This window comes from Mugil cephalus, chromosome 11 (assembly GCF_022458985.1).
Source record: "Mugil cephalus isolate CIBA_MC_2020 chromosome 11, CIBA_Mcephalus_1.1, whole genome shotgun sequence".
NCBI classification, from domain to species: Eukaryota; Metazoa; Chordata; class Actinopteri; order Mugiliformes; family Mugilidae; genus Mugil; species Mugil cephalus.
In genome coordinates, this window is record NC_061780.1 from 15,898,453 (window position 1) to 15,926,067 (window position 27,615).

Below are 27,615 nucleotides of genomic sequence, written 5' to 3' on the forward strand. Positions count from 1 at the left end.
GCTGACATGGTCCTTATGGCGAGCCTCTGTTGGTGCTGCTGCTGCTGCTGCCGCATACAATGTAAAAACACGAAACCTCGCCACGCTGCAAAACACACAACTCCGAGGAAGAACACATGGACTTGATTGTGACGAAACGCTGTCTGTTGACAATTTAGTTAAAACGTTTGGGCATTGATTAATAGGGCATGCAGAAAAGTACAAAAGAAAGTGATGTATAAAAACAAAAGCGCTCGCCATGCTGATTGGTCTGCCTCGAAGCTGCCAAACTCAGTCACTTTTCAATTGATGTTTTCCAGACACCAATCTAAATTGGAGTGGTGAAGTACAACATGTCCGTGCACACTGGATAGAGTCAGCGGATGCTCACTCACCTTTGCACTGATTGGTGTTTTTGTCCAAGATGGCCTTCGTGGACACAATCTTGCCATATCTGTAAAAGACAAAATAACAATTAAATAAATAAATAGGTATCACAGGAAACATCTGGATTCAAATAAGTAAGACTAACCATGCATGTAACTGTGTTAAAATGTTAATCCGTCAGTCGGCCATTCATCATGTAGGTCCAGAGGAACAGTAAAGACTGGATGATCATGACATGTTGTGCAGATGTTAATGGTCTCCAGACTCAGGAATTAGTTAGCACAGAGTGTTTGTTGCTGTTATTGTTGCTGCCGCCATTGGATGGTTTGCGTTCTTGTTCACCGCAGAACCATTTGGAACCATGCTAGCTTAATGCAATGAAAAGCGACTACAAGTCACAGAGACACGGGGCGTGACGGCTGTGATTGGCCCAAAATGAATTTCCTCGTTCATGTGACTCAGCGGCCGGAAGAGTACAGAAAGTTGTTCAGGCTCATACGCAACAGTATGTAACACACACACCAGCTCAGAGGTACAAATGCTTTTGGTGGCCCCTACAATGTAGCTACGCACTCGGCGTGCAGCTGTAGTACACATCAAACACATCCACAACTACTTTTCACCAATGGACAAAATTCAAAGTGTGGCTGAACACTGGGAAGTTGCTCTTTCTGGGGAAAAAAAAAGCTGCCATTACGGTAATGATGACACACCACTGCTGTTGGCTACAGGTTGGGGAGCGACGCAAGACCAGGGAGTCCCAGGAAGAGAGAGTTGTTTGGAGGAATTTGTTGGTAAAAACAGCGTTATACTCTTGAGATGTCACCAAAGTCTTCCACACAAAAGCACAACTTGCTAATGTTCAACCACACGCAAATCACTGTGAGTTACGGTAATTCAAAAACTGCGCTTTAACTGATTGCGAGCGATCCGTTCGGTTTTAAAGGGTTACAGAACCACAAGAGACTGATTGCATTTTTTCATCTAAGCTTCTATCTATCCATTCTGTCCCTATCTGTTTCAAATTCCTCCAGTAAGGCCTCAGAACGCAGACAATTCTGCCTCATAAATGATGATGATAACCGTCGCCACGGCACCCAATGCTTCTTCTCAGATCCTACACGCAACCTCCATACTTATTTCTATCTTTTCTCCCTGCCAACTTTCAATGTCTCCAGTCCGTTTCGCTGCCTCGCTCTCTTTCTTACGTTTGACACCTTCGCCTCTCTCTTTGTCTCCATCCCTTATTTCCCCCTCCATCCCACCTCTATTCTCCCGCGCTCTGTTCTCAGGTTCTCAGAAAGCAGTTAATAATGTTTCTTATCGGAGCAGTTTTCAGTGTTCCTGGAAGGAGGGGAGAAAGAGGAAAAGAGAAAAAAAAGAAATGCGAGAGAGGCTGAGTTTGGTATGAGGAGAGGGGATAACAGAGACAGAAAAGGGAGCCTGAAAAAGACGGAGCCGGAAAGCTTGAATCGCTGAGATCAGCCCGGATCACTGCCTGGCTTTGTGGATGAGACTTTTTAATTAATGCTTTCACACGGCTGCACAATGACTGACTGGCTGGCTGAGTGACTATCAAACAGATTGACAGACTGACATGCTGACTGACTAGCTGATGGCCCCAGGTGAGGGATGGAAGCGCGTTCCCCCTTCACGAGCGGAGGGAAAAAGAGGGAGACGACGAGGGTGGAGGCTGAAACAATTCGGCGAGGATACAATGCAGGTGGTTTCAAGCAGAGGGGATGAGCAGTCAGTCAAAATATAAAATGAGACACTAAAGGGAAGGAGGAAGCGAGGCTGCCGGGTAGAGATAGAGAGATAGTAAGAGGTGTTTAATAAAGAAGAGATCATTTAGTTGTCACCATCAGGAGAGTCTCTGTCAGCCAACTGCTTCTGTCAGAGAGAAGAAGAACTAGCTCGCCTGACAGCCTCACATCAAACTCTACCGGGACAGGAGACTTAAGGAATAAAGAGGGAAAAAAAGAGACTTTAAAAGGCTGCTATCACACAAAACATGACAGATGAGAAGCTTACGATCTCCAAATTGGCAGGGAGAAAATCGCTGAAAATCAAACAATGCTCACACATCTCTCGCAAATCAAGGTATTTTAGGCTATTTACAAAGCCACTGATTGAGACAAACCAAATCTGGTGTTTGTGTGGTTCCTTTACCAAAAAAAAAAAAAAAAAACTGAAAGAAAAAGAAAAGTCACGGTTGGTGGTAAAAAAGGTTGTTGGCCTGCGGTCTGGGGAGTTGTCGAACGGTTGCCGATGTGGAAAACACTCCAGACTAATCGCCCACTCATAGTCGGAATGACAAACACACACGGAGATGCACACGCGAGGCATCATCGCACATCAAACACACCGGAGCGGCAATCACACACACACACCATCTGGCACATGACTTCGAACCCTGACGGCAAACCTGAACGTTCCCGAGCACATACGAGCATGCAAACACTTATGTGTGCGCACGGTGATCTGTGGAGTTTGAATGAGCGACAAAGATCTCATGCACAGTCAGTGTTTTGGCAGGTCGTCGTTTTTTTTTTTGTTTTTTTTTTCTCCCCACTCGACAGAAAAGAGAACCATTTGCGGACTCTGTTCGTCGCAAGCGTGAAAAAGAAAGGGGGTACCAGGGCTGGACACACTTGAAAAGACATGTTCACAGTTGTCTGTTCTCACAAACTGGAAAACAAATAATGTGCTGCTGTGTTACTGTCGGATCAATGTGCGTGACGTACAAATCCCACCTGTTCCTTCTCTAGTTGCACAATTTGGCTTAACTGGGAAGCAGAGAGAGGAGAGGAGAGAAGAGGAGAGGAGGATTCAAGGATGACGCCATGGCCTTGGGGAAATGTCAAATTACAACAACACTGCACCATCCAAAATGGTGTCTCACTCTGGACTTCATTCAGTGCTATTATTTCATTGTATCCAGACAGCCACAACAATCTGCTGTTGTGGGGAAGAAATGGAATGGAGCACTGACAATCGACCAGATGATGACGTTAGGAGGTTAAAGAGAGGATGGAATCAGAGAAGAGGAAAGAGCAGAATGTCCTGTTCTGCGTTCAAGTCCCAACTGGAACCCGTTCGCCGGGGCCCAGCAGCGAGTTGAAATAACATCAACCTTCACTTCACCTCACGCCAGTGACTTGTGAGACACTCATAAAAGCTATTGGAATACTTAAAACATGCCAGGAAAGGAATACAAGGAGCCAGACGGTCAGGGGCGGCAATTAATTTTCCCGTTCCTTTCCATTGTGTGCGAAAAAAAAAAGCGAGTTCAATTGTTCTGAAACGCATCGGGGTTCGCGCACTATCTATCATGCGAAAATGGGAGTAAAGTGTGAAGTAGCAGCTAGTGTAATGTGGTTACCAAAACCACAAAAAAAAAAGGAAAAAAGAAAAGAAGAATTTCAAGCCACGGCAAACAACCTCGTTGGCCATAAATAAAACTTTCAGTAGAAGAAACGGTTGAACGGATTATTTTTCTAACCACTAAAAGCAGGAGGTCAGTTTTCATTTTCGTTATCAATAAATCTGACATATGGCAAAATTGTGAAAGTGTCTTTGAGAGCGGCGCAGGCTAGGGCTTTCGAGCGAAGCCCCTTGAACGGTTTCGTGTTTTACGATTTCACCCCCGTAGATTCTGACTTACAAGCTGAGCCCTGGTCTTGCAGAACAATCTGTGTGTTTGTGTCATGAGGTACAAACTACTCAACAGGAGTTGCTGGCTAGCCAAAAATTCTCTATTTTCCTTGTCTTCACAGAAAAACGCTCCAAAGCTCCACAACACTGAGCCGGGGAAGAATGCATCGGCCGGGGGTTCGTTTGGTGGGGCGGGGAGCTGACAGGCTGGTTTTCAGTTTGACGTTTTGCTTTTTTTTTTTAAATATTTTTTTAAGTTACGTGTCCTCCTCGACACATGGAAACTCCTCAGAGCCCTTGACAAAATTGAAGTTTTGATTTTGCTCCAGCGCGATACACAGGGAACAGTAAAAACGCTGAAACTGACAGTATTTTCTAGACTGCTGAGATTTAAGGAGGAAAGTCACACGATGCTCAGTGCACCCAGTTTTGGCAGCCTTGACAAAATCTGTGTGTGTGTGTGTGTGTGTGTGTGTGTGTGTGTGTGTGTGTGTGTGAGTGAAGTGTTAATGACAGTCCTCACAGGGCCCTCACAGCATCGGATCGGTGTTTTCGTTCCCTTGTGGAGCACCGCCAGCCTATGGATGCTCACCGTTTGATGTCTCCTGAACCACACCTCCCACCCACACTCGCACAAACAAACAGGCGCAGGCACCATCTCTACATCTCTCCGAGGGTGCGCGCGAGCACGTGGATGTACATGCGAACGTATCTGTGTATATACGTGCGCGTCCCTTGCGCTTGAAAGCCGTGCATGTGTTCCGCCCGAGGCTCGGTTCGCGTGCGTGCATTAGTGTACACGCAGGTTGCCGGCTCTGTGTGTGGTATCTCCTAATTGGGGATCCGATACAGCTGTCTTGTCTCTTGCTTTTCCTTCATTTCCCTCCCTCCCTTCCCCCCTCTCGGCCTGTTAGACTCAAATGGACAAACACAGAGGGAGGACTGAGAGAGTGCAGTGCTTTAGAAGCCTTCAGAGTCCATTCCCCATATGTGGTTTAACATCTTCAGGCACTGTAAAGAAATGAAGCCTTGGACTGTTTTCGTGATGAAAGGGCAATGTGCCGTGAATTTAGAAGATGGCTTAATGCGACTGAAATATTAGGTTTAATCTGCCAGAAAGGCTTTCCGTGAAGTTTATGTTGTAGCTCAAAGGCGCTCAGTTCATTCAGGATTTGCCATTACAGACGGATAGTCATTTGTGGTCATCCCAAGGTAAATAACCACAAGTATAAACAAACAACAAAAAAAAAAGATATTTACTTGGAAAAAGCCTTGGAAAAAGTTTTTTTTTTTTTTTTCATTTTTCCATCAGATGATACTGTGGATTCTGTCACAAACATTGATGTCAAACCAAACAGATGGTTATGCCCCAGTTCTCAAATACAATAGTAGAGTTAACTGAGTTTCAGAGGAAGATAGTTCAATAGCTTCTCCATTATGAACCCAAGACACAGGACCTTGTTATCAATGTAATTAGTGTGAAATTGGGTGTGACAACAACACGGATTTGGCAAAGGACTCTTAGAACCCTATAGACTGGATAGTGCAATTAAAGATAAGGCGCGTTCTCTCACCACTTAGAAGGTATGAAGTGGGTGTCAGTGTCACAATGTCACAACCCTATTCTCGCTACCCGACTTCCCCCAATTGCCAACCACACTGTTGTGGTGGAAAGTTGGTCTGTTGGGAACAGATTACGCTCTGATGAAAGATCTTAAGGACCAATCAAGTCATTTGGTCAGAATTTATGCGGCGATGGGGGGAGAGGAGAAGCAGCAATATAGTCGTGGATGTCACCTGAGTGCTGTGGAGATGAATTTGTTTTGAACCAAATGGTTCTCATTGGTTGCAGGATTCTCCAGTTGCATGCAGAGGTATTTTTTTCCTCTATGAAAAAATCCCAATACACACTTTCACTTGTCAATGAAGGAAAAGACAGGTTTTTTTCTTTTTTAACAGTGGCTCAGTTCCATTAAGTGAAGTATGGAAGAGAGCCAGGCTGCACAATAAAACGACTCGGTCTCCTAGGCTCAACTAAATAGAATGCAGTTATTCTCAATATTATAATAAATTCCTGATATCACAGAACAAAATGTCCGCTGTGGAAAGGACCTGCAGAGGCAGCCTTGGGGAGTTGGTGAAAAAGTCATGAAATGTAATTAAAGATGATCTCAGTCCTTGGACACAAATTTCAGTTTTGTGAAGCCGAGCAGCCCTCTTATCAATATGCAGTATCTTCTGTATTTTTAACCCGAATCATGATCTTTTCATAAACCTAAACTTCCCACTGCTCAAACCTAACCAAGCAGCGAGCGAAAAGCACAAAAAAAAAAGAAAGAATAAAGCGAGTCGGTCAGACTGGCTGCCGGGTCGACACTTCGGCGTCTCAGGCAGAGGTGTTTCTATCGGCTGCTACTGCATCTTCATACAACTTGTGGTAATAAAATAAAAAATAAAAGTGGTGTGTGGGTGTGTACAAACTGCTATGAGACTACAGTTGTAGAGAAGAACAATAATTGCATGCAGTGCGTTATAAAAATAGGCATGGCTACTATTTAAAGGTCCTGCCACTTATCTTGGCAGATTGGAGCCGTTTTCAGAGACTGTGTGAAGACTCTGTTAGCTTTGTTGCACCTGCTGCTGCTTTTATCATTCTTCTGATGCACACTTCCAAAGGGCCCCAGATAGATAGATAGATAGATAGATAGATAGATAGATAGATAGATAGATAGATAGATAGATAGATAGATAGATAGATAGATAGAATCAGAATCGGGCTTGGGCGAGAATCAGAAAGACAACGAATGTGAGCGAGAACGTGTGACTGAGCGGGAGAGAAATTGCCCTTGTGCTCCGCTTTAGATTCCGCTCACGTTCTGCTCTGTCCCCAGACGTTAAAAGTGTGTCCATAGTTTGGGCGACCGGGGGAGTGATTGGAAATGTCAGCTGACAACAGCACTTTTCACTGACACTCTGAGAACTGGCACGGAGTCAGAGAGGAGGGGAGGGGAGAAGAGAGAAAGAAGGATGGAGAGAGGAAATGAGGAGGATGACAGAATGGGAAGGGAGAGCGAGGTGCTCGTGGGTGGACTGGAGCACATGCACCAAAAATAAATAAATAAATTAATAAAAAAAACAAAAGAAAAAGACACGCTTGGTACCAATAAGGTTGGGTATGACACTGAATTGAAAGAAGTGTGTATCAGCGCCAAAGGCCCATCCTTCCGTTACTCATTGTAACACTGTGCATGAATGAAACGCCTTTGTGCATGCGTGCGTGTGTGTCTTTGCGTGTGCATGTCATGTCCGTGAGTGACAGGAAACTGCCACTCAGTCCGTTTCCGTAAGCAGGAGAGAGCTGGAAACCCAACACGATAAATGCTGCCCAACGGCGCACACAGACTCTCCCCTCCGCAAGTGACCTTTCCTAAATGTTACTGGCGACTTGGCACACTGACTGGGCCTCTAATGAAACTTTTATTGGCCCCCATTTTTCACCCTCTTTCTCCAGAACGCCTCCAGGGCTAAACCTGAATACAACAGGCTTGAACTGCAGCTGACACACAGAAGGGCGAGGTTTGGTGTTTGCATATGCATGCGATCAACGCACGCAGGAGCGAAACGTGCAGACACCTACTGCATTTTATTTCCAGCTGCATCTTCTTTATCGAAACCCATACATACACAATCAGATGAAAACGATAGTTATTTTTTAATGAATAAATCATTATCCAGTTACATTTGATATGATCTGATAACAGCTTCGGGCGAACTCTAAGAGAGGAGGTTTGTCACGTGCATTTCATCCTGTGTTTTTCCACTGGGGGACAATTGGGAATGAAATGTGCCAGATCAGATTTTAGCGCAAATGGAAAAGTCCGACTCCAGGACTCAGTTGTTACCTGTCAATCTTTCAACAAAGTGTTATCCAGATGAACAGACGAGGAGATAGAATCAGGGTGTGAGGTAAAAACTTGAAGTATAATATCAGCATGTGTGGCAATACACGATTTGGTGAGATTGATTACTAAAAGTCTGTTATGTGGTTTGAACATAATACCTAACAATGGAGGGAACGGAAAAATCCAGTTTGAAAGTTAATATGCTTACACAAAAAAAGCTTGGAATATTTAAAAGCTCATGTTTAGAGGCTTCTAAAAGTTCAATGTTGAAAGCAATAAACACTATTCCAGCGCTCTAAATCCTGTTGATAGTAGTCACTATGATGGGAAACACCGTGATCTGAAATCAGAGGAAGACACGGCTATAATGGAATCTAGTTTATTTTATTTTTTTTTTTTTGTGTGACTAAAGAGAACAAAATGTGTGCTGATAACTGCTTTCAAAGGGTTAAAACAAACACTGGATTAGACGTTGCTCAGATGTGCCAGAGCTGCTTAATAATAAATACAGTATGTGCCTTCCTCAGTCCCAGCGCCAATCTTGCAGATCGGTTCTTCTATGGCTTTTACTAAAATGTTAAGATGGTTTTTAAACACTAAATTGCCCGAGTCGATGCATTTCAGATCGCCGCGGTAACGCAGTGCGACTACACTTCTGCACGGCGAGAAGTGCCTCAAAAACCTTGTTGGCGGTTTAAACAAACCACTGACAGACAGAAGGATGTATTTGTCCGTCCTTGTGTGTGTGTGTGTGTGTGTGTGTGTGTGTGCGCGCAGATGACGCAGTGCAGTGGGGAGCGGATGGGTTAGGCCCAGCTGGGTCCTGTTTTTTCCTCTGAGGAAGCGGAGAGGAGGAACACAGAAGTCAAGAGCAAACTGTTGATACTCATTATAAGCTGCTGTCGGACTCACGCTACACTAATTACCACAAGCCGAACTGAAGTGAGGGGGGAATGAACTGAACCGTGCGGAAGGACGCCGTTTGATGCATCATCTGCAGAGAGACCACGGGGTCGAACAGAATAGAACAGAATGGGACTCACGGCTGGCAGAGTTTGATGAGGTCCTGGTCGGTGGTGGCAGGCGGCAGGCCTCTGATGTACAGGTTGGTCTTACTAAGTTGCTCCACTAGCCCCCCTCCTTGACCACCTCCTCCTCCACCTCCACCTCCACCTCCTCCCCCTGTGGTGCCTGGGCTAGGTGGAGCCATGGGCGGAGGGGCAGGAGCATAGGACTGCTGCAGAGACAGAAAGAGAAGGATATTTTTAGATATATATATATATGTGTGTATTTTCCGTGCCAAAACAACCACAAACTGTCATTAAAACGACTTATTTTAAGTTTGAAATTCAACTAAACAAAAGATCTTCGGTCTACCAAGCTCCTGGCCCACATCAGTACCATTATTCATCAGGAAGCACATCAAATAAAGGAAGCAGGATGTGAGAAATTATGATCAGAGGTTTTTTCCACCGAAGTTTGCAACTGCAACAAATCAGCTGCAGCTTCTGCGACGTGGTGTGTGTGTTTGCAAATCAGTGCGCATGAAAAATGAGTATGAGCTGTCTTAAAGGATATCCCAGAGCAGGAAATGGTACAAGTGGCCTTGCAACTTCAAGTCATCAGCTGTTTGAGGGAGTGTTAAACCAGACAGCAGGGAATTGAGGACATTTAATACGTTTTAGTCGACGTCGGCCATGCATCCTTGCTGTCGGTCCACAAAACAAGTCATCCAGAGTGTCCAGAGTGTCCAGTGGTCTGAGACTTCATGACCCTTAACTTAGTCAAACATTTCCTATACGCCTCATCTGTCCAATTACTGCTCAATACTGACTAAATAGCCTAATAAGATGACCATTTCTGGCAAGGAGGAAGGGCAGTGCGAGGATTAATGAGTGTCTGGCACAGATGGCACACCCACCCCTGCTTGTCCACAGCCTTAGGCAAACCATTAGGCCAAGTTTGGAGAAAGTAAACAAGCCCGAAGGCTCAAAACACTGCCTTGTAAGCAGCCTTGATGTTTCGGAGCAAAACAGCTACACCGGCTCGACAAAGAGGGGTAGTCTCAGCATTGCTCCCTCGGCTGGAAAGTGGATGGAACAAGTTCAAGAACCTGCTGCAGGGTTGAGATGACGGTAACAGGCCAGCGCCGCTGTGTTTCACGAGAGGAGAGAGACAGGTGAGACAGGGAGGTGAGCCCATGCGCGCACGGGCGAATCCCACGTTCGGAGGCGAGCGTGAAAGTGTCTACGCTAATGCAAGAGAGCGCGTGTTAGCTCGTGTGTGTGTGTGTGTGTGTGTGTGTGTGTGAGCCCGTGTTTGTGATAATGACAGGCTGTCACCGCACAGCAATGCGGAGCCTGAGCCAGCTCTGATATTAATCCATTACCTGTACTTCCCTCAACTGGCACACAATTCCTGACACACAGACACACACACACACACACACACACACACACACACACACACACACACACACACACACACACACACACACACACAGGCACCCTGGCAGCTCAGAGAGGCAGCGCTAACAGGATTCAACAAATGTACAGCACACAGGCAGCGGTAAAAGGAGAGGGTGTCATTTACACAGACAGAGGCCGATGTGTCTCACTAATAACCCAGAATGAGCCAATACACTTCAGCAACAACATGACAAAGTACAAAGATGAAAAGGCCTACATTGGGTAATAGTACATTTGAATGGCTGTGACAAATATGACTGTATATTGCAAGTGTCGCTTACATTTGTTTTTCTGTTTTTTTTTTTTTGTCCCCCCAGAGTATCTCCCAACACAGTGTTCAATGAGAAAACATGGTCTCTGGGTCCGATGGATACAGAACAATCTGTGTGTGACAAAACGCCAGCTTTCTGCAGGAGCCTTTACAAATGTGTAACGCGAATCATGCGTCAATATGTGATAAGAAAATTCTCGGCGGAAATGCGCGCATATGTTTTTGTGTGTGGTGCCGCAGCCGTGATAATGAAAACCGCACCGCTTCAAAGCCTGAACCGTGTTGAGGGCAGACTCGATATGAACCTTTTAACAATGGGTTTGTTTACCAACCACCTCGGAAAGATAAAGCGGACGCGCGGCTGATGAAGTGTCAGACACGAATAAAAGGCCTCAGGCTGTAATCTGAAAGAGAAATATCTGTGGAATGAAAGCTATACATGCTTAACGCCACATACCTCGCGCGCTCAAAGGAGGCTGGTGCGACACATAGACAAGTAAACGTGAAACCAGGCCGTTACAGCGTTTATTAACCACGCACGCGCACACACTTATCTTCGTACATTCATTTCATTCCACCGTGAGCTTTTCTCTGCTTACACACACAAACGCCCAGGTATGCACAAACGTGCGAAATCTCCGCCTTTTGACTTGTCTTGCTGACACAACACACACAAATACCTGATCAAAGGCCATGCCCAGGGAGCCTCTTTCAGCCAATTTGTGCAGCTGTCAGGGTCAGATTTGATAGTGAGCTGCGTGTGTCAAAGACCGTGATAGGGAAATCCTTTGAAACACCAAAATCACCCTCTCCAGCATTCGCGCTCCTCATCCCCTCCTGTTCACTGTCAAATAAGACTCCACCACCGCTCGGCCTCTTGCTCTTTTAACCTCTATCCTTCCGTTCGCGCCGTGCCTCCGCCTCCCCGCCTCCCAGTTTCTCTCCTTCAAGGATTAGTTTGCGATCGCAACGCGGCGGACTGAAGGCTGCCTCTCAGCTGGTATTGTTGACACACTTACAGTGGAGCGGCTCTCACAGTGGGAATAAAGGCTCAGAGGCAGCGGCGAGAACTGTCACACAAAGCAAACACAGTAGCCGGGCGTCTGTAGATCTCACGCACGGCTGAGCCTTGAAACGGCGACACATCCCAAAAAGCTCCAGTGTGACATACATGGGGCATGCATTTGTCTCGGTCACGCATCGCACTCAGAAGGCTGAAGAGCAAGCGGAGAGAAAACATCAAAGTTACTTATTCAAAGTGTAAGGAAGAATATATAAAATATGTATTATCTGGAGGCTAAAAACGCAAGGAGAGTCATGAGAAATGCATTTGCTTTCGTTGACATGTAGAGTACTCGACAGGGCACATGAGAGCCGTTCTTGAAGCTTATGGACGCTTGTACGATCCAGGTGGATCACGTACATCTGTGATATGGCTCTTTCACTGTCCTCCTCACTTTAATCATCACAGGAGCTCTTTCGATGTTCTTCAGTAGCCACGTTCCTGATACACCTTATACGCTTCATATTTTATAGCACAATGACCACAGTTTAACTATACTTTTGCCTCCAACTACCGCACACTACTTCCAGTATCTAACAAAGGAAGCTCCATTTGGCCCCATTAAAAAGTATAGCTGGAAACAAAAACAAAAAAATATAGTCTCCCATCTTCCTTCTCTCAGACTCTATTTATCTCTCTCAAACAAGAAAAACTGTTTTGCTTTATGCGTGTTTATACAAAGCCAGTAAGAAAGAAGATTAAGCATTAAAAATGCATATGCGGTGTTACTAAATACGGACATTTATACATAAGCGGTAGCCCGGCAGGTGAAAATAGACCTCGTGCATTAAGATAATGCACTGCAGGAAAAGAGCGGAGACCTGATGGACAAATTATGTTTTTGTGTGTCTATTTTTAAAATGTGTTACCCATTGGAGCGCGGTGGTGCAGCGGTTAGCATGGGTGCCTTACAGCAAGAAGGTTCTGGGTTTTAATAAAAATGTTCTGAGTTGGAAAAGTAGGAGCTGAGTTTGTTAACAAATTTGATGGCGTCGTGTCTCACTGAGGAAAATTCTGAAAACGAGCTTTGTTTTGTGTCTGCACTCCTTTAAAGACCAACACTGTGAGATGAGCAATTAACGTGTAAGTGCGTGAGTAAAAAGTCTAATTGCGGTATTTGTCAATTTATGCTGACTTTTACCACTATTTATTCCAACCTGCAAACCTCACCCTTCCTCTCCACCCATCCAGTGCTTTATTTGGGGATAGGCCACAGCGCATAATAAACACTAAACACACACACACACACACACACACACTTGCACGCATCGCCCATCGATTGACCTCTTGTTCCTCAGCACTTCTCTACTTTCCAGATCCTGAGCAAAGTCCTGAAAATCTGCAGACATCAACACACATCCTCCGCGATGATCGAACTTATCTGTATTCACGGTGAGTCCATTACGGGAAGTGGAAGTGAAAGACCATTTGATATGGAAGCACAGATGTGGCCGAGGGTGTCCCAGAGAAGGATGAACTTTGGATGACATGCGGGAAGAAAGGAAAAGAGGAATGGCTGGTGAGGAGAATGAAGACATGAAGAGAATTAAGTAAGAAGGGATCAGGGGAACAATGGGGGCGCATGGGAGAAAGGAAAGACGAGGACACGGGAGGGAGAGAAAGAAAGAGAGAGGGTTGTTCCTGCTTCTTCTGATGCTTCCTGAAACACAGAGGAAAGAATGCAGGCTATTTTTGGTCCAGCACTGAGATTCTCTCTGACTCTCTGCGCCTCTAACCACAGCAGCGGAAGGGTTTAAGGAAGAGCTTATGAATACACGGGAATGGAAACATGGCACCCAATATACACTAACCGTCCTCAACTGGAGATTACACAAGCAGCTAAATTAAGCGCCGGCTACTGCCTCCGTCGGAAACCTTGAAAAGGAAACGAATCATCTTTTCAGGAATTTATAAAAATAACCCGATTGTCAAACTACTGTGTCCGGGCCTCGTTTGATAAGAAGATAGCACTTCGGGGTATTACGAGCTCGACACGGAATAGAAATGCTTTAAAGAAAGGAAAGGAAAAAAAGTGGATGTTTATATAAGGGGACGCGGAGAGGACTGCACCAAGTTCAGTTAATGCTAGGCGCAGGTATAAATAGTGTTCTTGGAGACAAGCTTAATGATATCCAATACAGGATACTTACAGGTTTCCAAGTGTCAAGTTGAGGAATGTGTAGGCTGGAGCTATAGCCTGGACTGTGATTAGTCTGGAGAGTAAATGATACGCCTGGAGAAATCACACCTGGGGGTTATTTAATAAAAACATTTCAAAGCCCAGGAGCAGCTAGAAATTCCTGGAGAATAATCTGCCGTTACTCATCCGGATGTTCGGTGCAATCATGATCAAGAGTTAAGGCAATCATACTCTCTGTCTACATGATTGGGCCTAAGGACAAAAATCTCTCCCTGGTCATGTGTGTGTGTGTTTAAAACACATTTTATACACACTGCATGATCTCAAGATTTCAAACAATCTTCTCAGCCCACTCAAATTATAGTGTCAGGATTTTATTGTGATATTTTACATTCATTATGTCAAACACGAATATATCAAAGCCAACAATATTAAGGCAACACTAAAATGCCATCTTACCCTTAAGCCCCCACTGGAATATTATCCATTTCAAGAAAATTAGCTTTCATCAAAGCCAAACCCAGTCCTTTTTCTTTAACAATATAAAGCTCAAGGTACACATGCCTTGAGTATTACAACTGAAAACTCCAAATTAGATTAGAAAGTCATTTCTAAACCAAATTGGACCTTTTAAACTTGCCCGCTGCTTCTCTGAAGGTTTATTTCAACAAAAGTGACTCTGTTTGAAGTTACTGCTTGGCAAATAATATAAACAATACGCATTTGAATAATCTTAAAAGAGTGCAATATTGTACAATGCACTTATTAAACAATAAAACTGACTACTGTTTGCTGATTTTTGATGCAAATCTTTGAAGGCTGTTGAAAATAACAGCTTGAAATTACTTTTCCTAAGACATTTATGAGTCAGATTGTCTCAGAAATACAAGGAGATGCTGACAACAGACCTGCAGCTGATTCACTCTGTGTGGATGTTCAATAAACCGACAGTCAAGCTGCTTCATTCCCCAACAACATAAAATTAGTTTGCAAGCATTCCTCCATATTGGTATTCAAACATTTTCAAAAACTATCAGCAAGCTGTAGAACTGTGCGTCCCCCCCCCCCCCCCCCCCCCTAAATAACCATTCTAAAATGTATTCTTTCATGACACAATAGCCTAAAAGTTCGCACATTCCTCACTATACGTATCAGTACCATTACTGGCTTTGAAGAACAACTAATTTTATCCAGTGGACTAAACCATTTGTATATTTTTAAGAGGGGGAGGGCATTCTAAAGCTCTAATATTCTATTAGATACACGAAATATTTTATTCAACCATTTATTCTGCCAACAACAGTAGAACCTTTATTATGCCGGTAATGTAAGATAATTAGATTGCAGGCTTTTTTAGGGCCCTCCCTGTTGGAGTCCTGAAAACTATTACCCTCACTATTATGCCTTTGTGTCATTGGACAAAAAACATACCAGACCAACCATTATATTTTATAAGTGTAATACTATATTTAACTATTCCCTGGAGCTACAATAGCATAATAATTAAGACCCGAGGCAGACACTGCAGTTTTGAGGCAGAAATAAGAATAGTAAGCTTTACCTTGTCATTTAAGGTCAATGTGAGGTCAATCAGAATGGAAAAAGAAATCCACCTTAGCTAACCCCTCAGGACCGAACGTACCCTTGAGCAACACGTTAAAGCTTGTGGTTTCTGAATTACCGTAACTCACAATGGTTTTTCATCTGTTGACAAAACTCAAAGTGTGGCTGAACACCGGGAAGTTGTGCTTTTGTCTGGGAGAACTGTGTGACCTCTCAAGGGTATAACTAACTTTGTTTATACCCACAAATTCCTCCAAACAACAACTCTCTCTTCCTGGGTATCCCCGGTCTTGCATCACCCATCACCCCCCAACCAGCAGCCAACAGCAGCGATGCGTCATCATTACCATAATGGCAGATTTTTTTTTTTTTTTTTCCAGAAAGTAGAGGTGATTTTTTTTTTTTTTTTTTTTTTTTTTTTTAGTCTTAAAAGGTTAGAATGCAGGATGCGGACCAATCTAAATGTTCGTCTGTTTGGTTTGTTATCAAAATAGTATATTTGGGTTATACGAAACAGTAAAACTTCTCATATCTGAAACAAAATGTTTCTCTTTCTTCACAGTATACAAACTCATTGCGTAAGTGCCAAGTTCCTCCCAAGATAAACCCTGTGATGCTGCATTTCAGAACTGGTTTTGCCGCAAAGCTACTTTAACGCTGATCTTGCATTCTTCTGCTCTCTATCCACCAATACATTACATGTGCTTCCACTTTGATTCTAGCTACTTTCAGCTCTCACCTCTTTCCCTATTTCATCTCCCTCTCTCTCTCTCATCACTGTCCAGGTCTCCTTTCCTGTCTCCCTCCGTCTCCTCAGAAGATCAGGTCATCTAGGTTGCTTCCCAGTGGAACGGCATGTTCAAGCCTTCTACTTCTCTATCCCTCTTGTTAACATCAGCAACAACAGCATCAACAACACTTGGGCTGTCATAAACAAGTTGCACAAACATCCCAAGGGGACATCCAGTCTGGACTCGGTGCTCACTGACCTGTTGAGAGATAAGGAGATGATGGAGAGTGACTGTGGAAGGTTGCTGAACTCTCAGCAAATTCCTGTGGCGATGTTTCTGAGAAGGTCAGGGAGGGGAGGTGCAGGGTATGTGTGAGTTTACAGGCAAGCTGTTTAACTTGAGATTGATTTGGATTCACATCAGCTATTGTTCCCGGGATCAATTCCGTGAGAGTGTTTGTGTGGGAGGTTATGATAAATGTTGGTGCCAAACCAATAGCTTGTGCAACAGCGTTTTGTATTTGGGTATAGCCCCTATGTATATGTTTATGCATGCGCATATTGCAATTCTCCGGGTTGAATTGCAAAACCATGTTGGTACAAATAATCTTCAAGTATTTGCATTGTGGGTCAAACAGCAGGCCATGTAAAAGACACACTTCAAGGCTTCATGATTGGTTCATGTCAAATCATGTGTGATCAGAATGCCAAGGTCCTGATGTAGGAATGCAGCAACTACAAAATCAGTTCTGTATACAGTAAGGGGCATGGTGGGTAAATAGTTTGCAACATCACCTTGAAGGCAAATACCTTAGGCTATCCCTAGGAATCACTGACCATATAAGTCAGTGCTGTATCCCACGCAAAAATCCATGAATTATTGGACCATAAACATGCGAAGGTCAGTGTGGATGATGGGCCTGATTTCTTTAGGGATCGTGTAGGGAAGCAGAACTCGGCTCCTTTGCAACTGAACTAACGAACTCCTTACAAACTCCGAGCTCCTTGCCCTAACTATATGTTTACTGTACTGTATTAGCCCTAACTCTGAGGTTAATCAGAAACAGAGATCGCTCATTGAGGATCAGCTAGTTAGTGGCTTGTAGGTCGGGGAACCACCAGCATGTGGTACTAGGCAGGCCAGATTTCAGCAGACTTCTAAAGGCTTGTAGGTCGGGAGTTATGCCGTTCATGAGGGCCATGCCTTCCTGTTTGGGGCCTTTGTGACTAGGCGCGTTCCACTGAAGAGAGGCTCCAATTCAGGCCTGAGCTACAGTTTATTGTGTCCAAAGCAAATTCCGTAACAAAAAGCTGTGCATGGTGGGCAGGTATCCAAAAACAAAAAAAAAAGCACAACAAAAAGCACAACTAGGAGCAGAACAGAAACGCTAGGAAGCATCAGTGGGGTAAATCCACAGACGACTTGACAAGGGGAAAAGAGAAAGACAAGACTATATATACACACAGGGGTAAGGGGTTGACAAGAGTGAAACTAATGAGGGAGGAGCAGACAAGGAGAAACCAATCAAACGATCAAATCGGGAGAAAACACAGAAAGTAAAGCGAGAAACTAAAGCCCTGAAAGAAACTTTCAGAACAGAAACAAGAAACACCAAGCAAACTCCAGGGTAAAAGCTGTTTTAGCCTGTCTGTTCTGGTCATCAGTCTAATGTATCTCCTTCCAGCGGGCAGCAGGCTGAGCGGGTGGCGTCTGGGATGGAGGTGGTCACTTCCAGGGAGGGTAGAGGGCAGCCAATAGCCTTTTCGGCTGACTTTCTGACCCTCTGTAGCTTTTTCTAGTCCGCTGATGTGCAGCCAGCCTACCACACAGTGATGGAGTATGCCAGCACACTCTGAATGGGCGAATGGTAGAAGGTCAAAAGCAGCCTCTCCTTCTTTTTCTATTCCTTCTATTCTCAGAAGGTGGTCGCCGCTGGTTCATCATGGTGGTGCTGGATGAAAAGGACCCTCTTCACACAGTCACCATGGATGGGACAGGGTCAGCTTTGTCCCTCCTGAATTGTCAGTTAGTCAGCTGCTGCAACTTGTCTCCGTAAACTCTCTGTAAATAAATTCTAAAGTCTCCTTCCACAGTGAACCATCACCATGGTGGCCATGTACCACCATCTGCTCTATGTAACTTTGGCTTATCTGGAACAATCTCCCAGGAATAGATGAATGTACAGTAGATCAAATCCATGCAGTTTGTTTAACAGCAGTTTAATATCTTATGTTACGAAGTGCTGGTTCCCCAAATGCACATATTTCATTCTGAACATCCAGGAACTATGTAGACGTTGGCTCAGATTCAAGCCCTTGCTCAAGACACGTTCTTGATGTTCTTTGATACGCATTTGCTGTCCGCAGCAATCACAGCAGCTAACAAATCTCACTACAATGAAGTGGCTGACCTCGCATGCTCTTTCTAAAGAAAGCCCTTCCTGAGAGACGTCCAAGAAAAACATTCCGTCGCGTTATACTTCAAAACCCACCCTGATGATTTTTATCTCCGCCCCTCTGAGTAGAATCCAAAAAAGAAATAATAAAAAAAAAACATCTTAAGCTAAATTCTTCCCTCTAAATTTCATGACCTCTAGCACACAAGTTACGAAAAGGGAGAGAAGGCATGCATATTGAAGAGGGGTACCGCACAAAGCTCTTTTATTATGTATATTTATGCAAATGCAACATTAGTTTATTCAAGAAAATCTTTCTCGCTCCTCCTCTATTTGCCCCCTGGTCACGTGTTTTTTCTTGCAACAGTGTGCATGATGAGCGGTGGCAAACAGCGTTAGTGAATGGTAATTGGTTTAATACCTATATATACAGTATCTAATCTATACAAGTGGGGAAGTATAGAAGTTTCATCATTGTTCAAGTTAAAAATGAAGCAATATTAAACATTTATCAGCAGTAGTGTCCTTCTTTGCATAGCTAATAAACTCTGGATGTCTCCTTATAAGGTGAACAGTATATCCCAATCCGCCACTTATCATCCAGCAAAGCTTCTATCCCTCTTTATCTTATCGTCTCCTCCTCGCGCATTAATAATCTCACCCAGCTCTCCCATGTCCCTCACCTCTTTGCAGTTCTTGTCAAACATTTTGCTTTCCTCCCCCTCCTACATAACTTAATTTCCTCATCTTTCGCCTTCACCGTACTCCTCCTATCCATGCCTCAGCTGCCAACAACCTCTGGCCTCTCTCCTTTTCCTTGTCCATCATCTCCCTTCCTGCCGTCTCATCTCCGCCTCATACCCATACTCCTCCCATCCGCCGCTCCCCTCTCCCCTCCAACGCCATGCGGGAGATTAAAATATGAGGAAACAATCAAGCTCTTGCTCATTAGCATATGAACGGGGGGCCGACAGGCAACCGCAGACACGACAACAGAGCCCTGGAAATCCACCGCAGAGCTTCTTCTTCTTCCTCTTTTTTTTTTTTTTTTAATCCAAGGAATGACTTTTTAGCGTATTGTGTTGAATGAGACAGAACAATCCTCTACCAGTCCTTTCAGACAGTCAAATTACCATCAGAATAAGAGGGCGTAAGAATAAGACGGAACGCTTATATAGCGTCAGGTCAGAGAATGGAGACTATAGAATAAGTGTGCAGACAGAATAATGTTTCTCCACGGCAACAATGAGAAGCTAAAAAGATAGGATTTGGTGCCTGCGTGTGTCTGTGAGTGTGGGTGCAGAGGCTCGCATATTTTGGGATTGTCTTCGACAACAATGAGGACGACGGGAGTTTGTGCGAGGGTAATGTCTACGCTTGTGTGTGCTGTGGGATTCATTAGTGAATCAATTAAAATGTCTCTATAAGCATAGCAACATTACAGGTCAACGCATATTACCTGGGAGATGAATGCAAGGCAGCAGGAATGGAAATAGTAACCTACTACATTACTAGAACAGGCAGCTTGGCAATAATATCGGGTGTTGTTAAATCTACTTTAGATTGTAAAAGTCGGTAAAACAGGCAAAAAAAGAAAGAAAAGTTGGAACAGTGCTTTCACTGCCAGTCTATATTACCTCATATCAGTTTATTTTAGTTCATTTTAGTTCAAGGCAGTGGGCTATTACCCTAACCCTAACCCTAAGGCACACATACACAAATAGAAGAAAACAAAGAACTCCAACATCATACAGTAGAGAGCTGGCTTTAAAACATAAGTGGACACTTAAAATAAACCTGACGAATCTGATCTAAAAACATCCCAATAGCATGTAAGGTTTAATTCATTCACCCCCTTAGCTTGGCATGTTAGCAAGCTAAAATGTCATAACCAGTAACTACACGGAATTAGACATCTTATATAATTTAGACTAGATAGAAACGGAAAATAGCTACTTGTTTCCAAATATTTACGTGTTTCTTTCCTGTAACAGAACCGGGGAGGACGCCACAGTTCCTAAGAAGCCCGGCCTGCTCCGAATGATCAGCTCCAATGTCAAGAGCAGACATCACCCATGCTAAATAAACACAGATGGAGCGGGTAAAGGTAACTTCATGAAAGCATCTCATTTGATGCGGAAATTAGTAAACGCCTACAAGTGCAGAGTGAGTCATCAAAATGTTTAAATAGCGTTCCGGGTTTGTTTATTTGTTTATTTATTTGGGTCCCCATTAACTGTCGCCGCAGGTGACCACTACTCTTCCTGGGGTCCATGCCAAATATAAATACAACCAAATGCACGCATAAATATAAATACAGATATAAACAAACATATCAAAATAAGAACAAACACTGTATATAAACAAAAACAGATAAACAATGGTTCATATCAACCAGAAACACACAATTTATACATACAAACATACAAACATTCCAGATTTAATAGACCCAACAATGTCAGTAAGTATGTTACTTCCTTTCCTATGTACACACATCATACCATCTACATACCACCTCCAGTACAACCACCCACAACAATCATTCTGCCATGTATTCACCATTTATGATGCCATTTATGTACCATTTGTAATACTATAAAACTGTATTCATTAACATACACATGAACACTCATTTGTCCCCAGATCACATTTTCTCCTGCTGCAATAAATACTGTTTTGTTAATACTTTGAATCGGTTTATGTTGGTGGTAAGCTTGATCTGTTTCGGCAATGAATTCCATTTTTTCCTCCTTCTGTAGGTGACAGTGTTTTTCATGGCATTTGGTTAACGACAAACTATGAATTATCATCATGAATATGTACAAAACTACTTTTTTTTGTCACTGCTTTGCCAGAAGCTTCCACACAGGTACACGTACATAGCACAAGACACAAGACAAGACAACTCAGAGACTACAAATACACATTCTTCTTCTTGGGTTGCAACGCATCAACAGGACACAACGGAGCTGTACTGTAAAAAACAACAAAACAAAACAAAACAAAAAAAAAAACGGGCTGACGTATTCTACTCTATATCATGTAAACTGAGCTATGGAGATAAACTGAAAGTGAAACTGAGAACTTGATGATGCACATGATATGGTTGTACCTGGGGACTGCAGACCTGGTAATTTCACTTGTAAGTGAAGCAGTATTGCAACGTCAATGCGGCACTAAATCCATACAGTCTTGGCTAATGTAGGAACAAGGTTCAATGCGCCTCTCTCCTGCAGATTGACCAGGTCTGATTTAAACACACTTATCTTTACATTGTCTGCTCTCAGGGTCACTGCCCATTCATTATGACTCCTTTGCTTTCCCCTCATTTCTTCTTGCTTCTCTCTCCCTCTCTCTCTGCTCTAATTAATTCCCTCGTCAAATCTGAGATATGGGGAATTTTCAGAAGAGGAAGGGCTCCAATGAAAGAAGGAAAAAGGGAGGGAATGAAGGAAGTGAGAAAAAAGATCGGGTGGACTGAGATCAGATGAAGACTTGGGGGTATCTACGGGAAAAATCCATAACAGGAAAACGGAGCAAAGGTAGAACTCATTATTTTATTTTTTATTATTATTCCTCAGGTGTAAGATTAGAGAAAAACATTTAAGAAAAATAAAAGAAGCCCAACTGACCAGACTAGAGAGTAAGAGCGCAAGATATAAATTAACCCTAATAATTACATTCTTCCGACTTTTGCCAACATTGACAAATGTGACCTCCACTGTACACACTTTTCTATGCACTCAAGTGTTAGCATGTTAATAGAGTCGGCAAGGGGCTGCCACACCATTCTCAACAGAAATATTACATTTGTCGGAATGCTGACTGGCAGCATGAAATGATGTTAAATGCATTTATGTTTCTAAAGGGTTTCAACTCTCACCCCTTTCGTTCTGCTGAGACGTATTTATAATTCAGAGTCCAGGATGGAACTATTCATCAAATCAGAAAGAGAGACACGCCTCGTCCATTTGAAAAACAACCGGCGGAATGGCGAGAGCACCAGCCAATGCATTCACCGATCATAACCTCGACACTGTGTGCGCTCGGATTGATTTAAAGCCCTGATCAAATTACCTGGAAAAGGTTAAAAGTATCCATTACTGGCTAACATGCTTTTGCTATTGAACACAAGGGGAAAACGGAGAATGGAGCTATAGGCTGCACAGAGCAACAATCAAGCCCAACTGTGTCCCGGAGGCATCAATATACCAAAAGATTCAGTATGGAAAATCACATCATGGGCAGAAATATCACAGTGAAAGGACGTGAGGCAGAAAGAGGGAATGGAGAAAACAAAAAAAGAAAGAATTCTTTCTCTATTACACTTTCGATGTAGAACATAAGCTTGTTTTCCTTCATTTTATCCTGTTGAGAAGATGAGTTTAAAATTTCAGTTGCAACTGAGGACCTTCAAATCAAATGCCCTTTTTTTTCCATTTTCCATTCGAAAGTGTAAGAACAAAATAATAAAACTTTTTTAAAAGACAAATCCTCCAAAAATCCTCTAAATCCTCTAAATCTTTTAGAGGTTGTACAAGGACAACAGAGTGGTGACAAATAAGTAAATAATTAAAGTAAAGGGACGGCAGAGAATGAAAACAGAGGCACTGAAAGGAACAGACACAGATGACAAAGGGGGAAGTTTGATGAGTGTGTGAAGACTGGAGAGCTGAGGAGGAGACAACAGCAGAGGAGGGAAGAAAGGCCACCAGAGAGGTCACTTCTGCTGTTAATAATTTATCCTTTAAAAACCAGTCTGAGGCATTAATTGGTGCTGTGGCTAATCCTGAAACACACATACACACACCTCGGGGAGCCTCTTAGCAGCTGTGCTCCAGCTAAATTGGCTACAGTGTAGCAGCGGCAGCAGCAAGTTCCCTCCAGGTACGGCACAGTCAGCCAGAACAGCAATATCAGGCCTGCCAAGCCCGTCTCATGAATCTGGGCGTGACACTTCTCACTGTCTCACGCTCGCTGTCACGCTTTCAAAAGAAATCTTACGGCAAATCAAAGCGACAAGACGTAAGTCCCCTGTTACGGTTGTTAGCTAGATAAACACTCGGCTCACTTCAGTTGTAATCTGCGTTTAGCTGAGGCTGAGGATGCTCCGCGCGGCATCGGAGGCATTCATCGCGACTTGGATTAAAGTCATTCATTCGATGGTTTACAGTTTGACTTAGCGCAAGCAAAACAATGACAGGTTGCGAAACAATTGAGCTTTTTCAAGACTCAGTGCTTCGCTACAGTTTCAATGATGAAGACTTAACGTGTTATGACCACCTCCCTAATACTGTGTAGGTCTCCCTTGTGCCTCCAAAAGAGTTGTGACTCATCAGATAATGGACATGGGCCTTCTGAGGGGGTCTTGTGGTGTCTGGCAATACATTGTTGTTAGTGGGGGTCCTCTGGGCTGAGGCGTGGGCCCTCTGTGGATCAGGTTTATGCCAGTGCATCCCACAGACACTTAGGTTGGGATGCAGGGGATTCGGAGGCCAGGTCACTGTTGTTTTTCATGTTTGTTGAGTTGTTCCTAAACTCTTTTGTGTGTGTGTATCTGTGTCAGGCTGCATCCTGCCATCAGGGAGTGTCATCGCTGTGGGGTGGGGTTGCCTGGTTTGGTCTAGGTGGGTGTGTGGGTGTTTAAGCAACATCCACACCAAAGCCAGGTCCAAACGTTTCCTAGCACAGCACTGAATTGTCAAAAGATGGTCAAAGTTAGTTACTTCTCTTCACTTCTGCGTTAATGTTGTGACTGATTTGCGCAACCGGTTGTTTTAAATTTGCTCAGGTATTAGTTTGGAAAATGCAAATATTTTTCTCTTGTAGCGCTTCTGAAATTCAGCTTCAAACTACATTTGCAAATAGCAACTGTGCATTAAAAATGCATAATGCGCTCAGTACGTTCTTGGGTGAGAAGACAAATGTCTGAACTGGTTCTGCTGTGTGTAGAAATAGTGCGTGTCTGCTACCTGTGAGATGCCTCTCAGTGGAAGGTGCTGGCGCCGCATATTACACGCCCATTCGTGCAGTGCTAAATCGTGGGAAGTAATAGCTGTAGACAGCATACCCCTTTCATTCATCTTTAATGGTTTGTTTCTGATGATCTCATTAATCGCCGTTAAGCATCCTGCAAACTAAGAATAACCCACAGTAAATGTCATGTCTGTAACATTTATCCCTTCCAACATCGCCTTCTCCAAGCAGGGTCCAATTCAAGGCACTCTGGCGGCCTTATCCCTATTTGCATCTGAAGGTCGATGAGCACATTTAAAGCCCTCATATGCTACCATCACGCATCAGCTCTGTAGGTAAGATAAGCACTTTGGCCATGAGTGGATCCGAGGGGAAGCCTTGATATCTGTATCGTATCATCTCTCATAAGCCAAGATTAGACCTTTTTTTGTACAATTGAGAAATTCTGTCCAGATTCTTTGTAGCACTTGTCTATAACATTTATCGGTGTTTTAAAACTCACAAGCTCCCTGATTTATACGAAAGGCACGTTTGTTAAAGTTTAGTATCAGCATCTTCTCAGATCTCCTTACAATCTGTCGACAGCAAAGATGAAAATGTCGTTACCCAATAGTAACACGTTAAATTATTCGGCAGTTTTTATTGTAACCCATTAACACCTAAAACAAAACTTGAAAATTACATTATAATACCAGACGCTAGCGTGATATTCTCAACACCATGGCAGAGACAAAGAGACCTACAGTAAGAGGCCGTTCACAGAGGAAGCTCAGATGAAAAGAGAAAAAAAAGTGACCGAGTGAGACTTTAGACAACAGTAAATGTCACTTTGTGTTCACACTCCGTGCGACCAAAGTTACAAAACTGCCAAGCGCGGCCAGCTTCCTTGAAGGCAAGCCACTGAAGTGTTGCTCAAGTGCTCGTTGATATCATGTCATCATTTTGTTTAAAAGAAAAATGAAGGGGTGGAACAAACACATGTGATTGATTGGTTGATGTGCCACTGGAGAGCTGAAAACAACTTATGCTAGCTCAGCTTTCATCACCGGCTTGCAAAGAAAATTACTTGTACTAGTCTGTTTCTGTCGGTAGTGTGATCACACTTTCAGAATGGCTTTCAGTCACTGGTGAGACCGAAAATAAGAGGCTTCAAAACAAAATGCCCACCGGGCCTTCTTGATATTGAATCAGCCACAACATTAAAACCACTGACAGGGGAAGTAAATAACACTGACCATCTTGTGGCAATACAATGTTCTGCTGGGATAGTTTTGGACGTGGCATTGGTGTGGATGTTACTAAGACATGTACCACCCACCTAGACCAGACCAGGCACCCCCATCCCATAGCACTTCTTGATGGCAGCAGCCATCCTCAGCAGGATGTAGCCTGGCACAGGCACACACAAAAAAATGGTTTAGAAACTTAAAGGTGTTGATCTGACCTCCAAATATACTAGATCTCAAACTGATCAAGTATCTGTGGGATGCACTGGAACAAGCCTGATCCACAGAGGATGCTCCATTCAACCCACAGGACCCAAAGGTCCCCACTAACAACATCAATCAACATCAATCATCAATGTACACAATATTAGGTCATAATGTTATTCCTGATCAGTGTAATACTGGCCCTCACACTGTACTAGTTATAAGTTTGGCTGTTCATGTTTGAGTGTTAAACTGTCAACTTGCCAGCCCATTTTGACAGAGATTTAGCCGACAGCTAGACACTGTGTGTCGTAAAAGTGAATTCCACTGTTGGGCTGCACAGTCACAAAAAATACCAATTATTTTATAATAGGTTTTTAACACAACTGACAGCATAGCGGCAACTGCCAAGAAACTTAAACGAAAAAATAAGAAAACATACTCCAAGTCTACATAGTTTTTTTTCCCCCCGACGCTGAATTGAGACGGGCAAGTCAATGTCAGTGGAAATGTTGGTGTACGACTGAAATTCCTAACTGACGAAAACTGTGAAATGTGTTTGAAAGCTCGAGAAATATATAGTAAGTTTTTACCACTGAGTATGGTCAACACAGCAGCAGAACATGCGCCACCCACCATGGGGTATTGCTGTGTGCTCTGGTCCTTTGATACACTTTCGCAAAACATGGAAATTCTCCAACTTTTCTTTCACCCGAATAATCCCGCAGGCAAGAACCTATCATTTATTTTACACTCTGTCAAATGTTAAACGCTTTTCAATGCACTCTCACAAAGGCAAGTGGATCCAATAGCACACAGTAGGTGTCAAAAAATACACCGCTCGGTGAGTATAATGATTTCATTGGCTGTCACCTGCGCTGCCACTCAGATGAACGTTAATCTGTCACAGCGCTTGGTGCCACATTAAATCGATGAATCAGGCGTTACTAACGACACATTTTTAAGATGAGATAATGTGTGACAGCGTGCAGTTACCGCGGTTTACCAATAACCCCTGATGTGTCACCTCGGAGGCTGCATTATTGTGAATTGCATTTTTTACCTGGAGAATTAGATTTCCAAAGTGAGATAAAACTAGTCCAAGAGTTGCTGCAGTCCAAAATCACCCAGACAGCGAGGTTATCAGGCAGACCCCAGCACCATGAGAATACATAGTGTCTCCCAAATCCTATTGTACCATGGAATGTCACAGCACATTAGCTACAAGAGGGATTACCCTTCCTTGAAAGTAAAAGGAGGGAGGGAGGGAGGGCGCCATTGAGGGGAGATAGGGAAACAGGGGGAAGAGAGAGTTGTACACAGAGGGCCTGGGTGATTGCGTATGTGAGCACATGCTGGTGCATTCAGGTAAGTGTGGGGTGAATATAAACTAGCCCACGCTCTGTTGTTGTATTGTGCACTTCATAATGCAAACTATTTCCACAGATTTCCTTATTTCCTCTTCCCCGTTCCCTTTTCCCACTCCTCTCGTGAGCCACTGGTTATGATAATCTCTAGATCTTGATTTGGCTTATGAATTACATATACACACTCACACGCAATCACACACACAAGCCTTATCTATGACTGGGAAGTTGAGCTAGGTTGGCAGACTGAGACCAACAGCTTGTGGCTGTACTTTGGAAGAAAGAA

General features: G+C 43.6%; 1 protein-coding gene across 3 annotated transcripts in view; it reads right to left on the bottom strand.

Moving 5' to 3' along the window:
- Nucleotides 1–27,615, bottom strand: part of LOC125016794 (RNA-binding motif, single-stranded-interacting protein 3-like) — a 159,923-nt gene that overhangs the window by 69,245 nt on the left and 63,063 nt on the right. For all 3 annotated transcript variants that reach the window (XM_047599484.1, XM_047599483.1, XM_047599482.1), the window contains 2 exons: nt 8,969–9,162; nt 375–433 (listed from right to left, as the gene is read on the bottom strand). In XM_047599484.1, the coding sequence (XP_047455440.1) occupies nt 375–433; nt 8,969–9,162 (253 nt within the window). The remainder of the gene's footprint in view (nt 1–374; nt 434–8,968; nt 9,163–27,615) is intronic.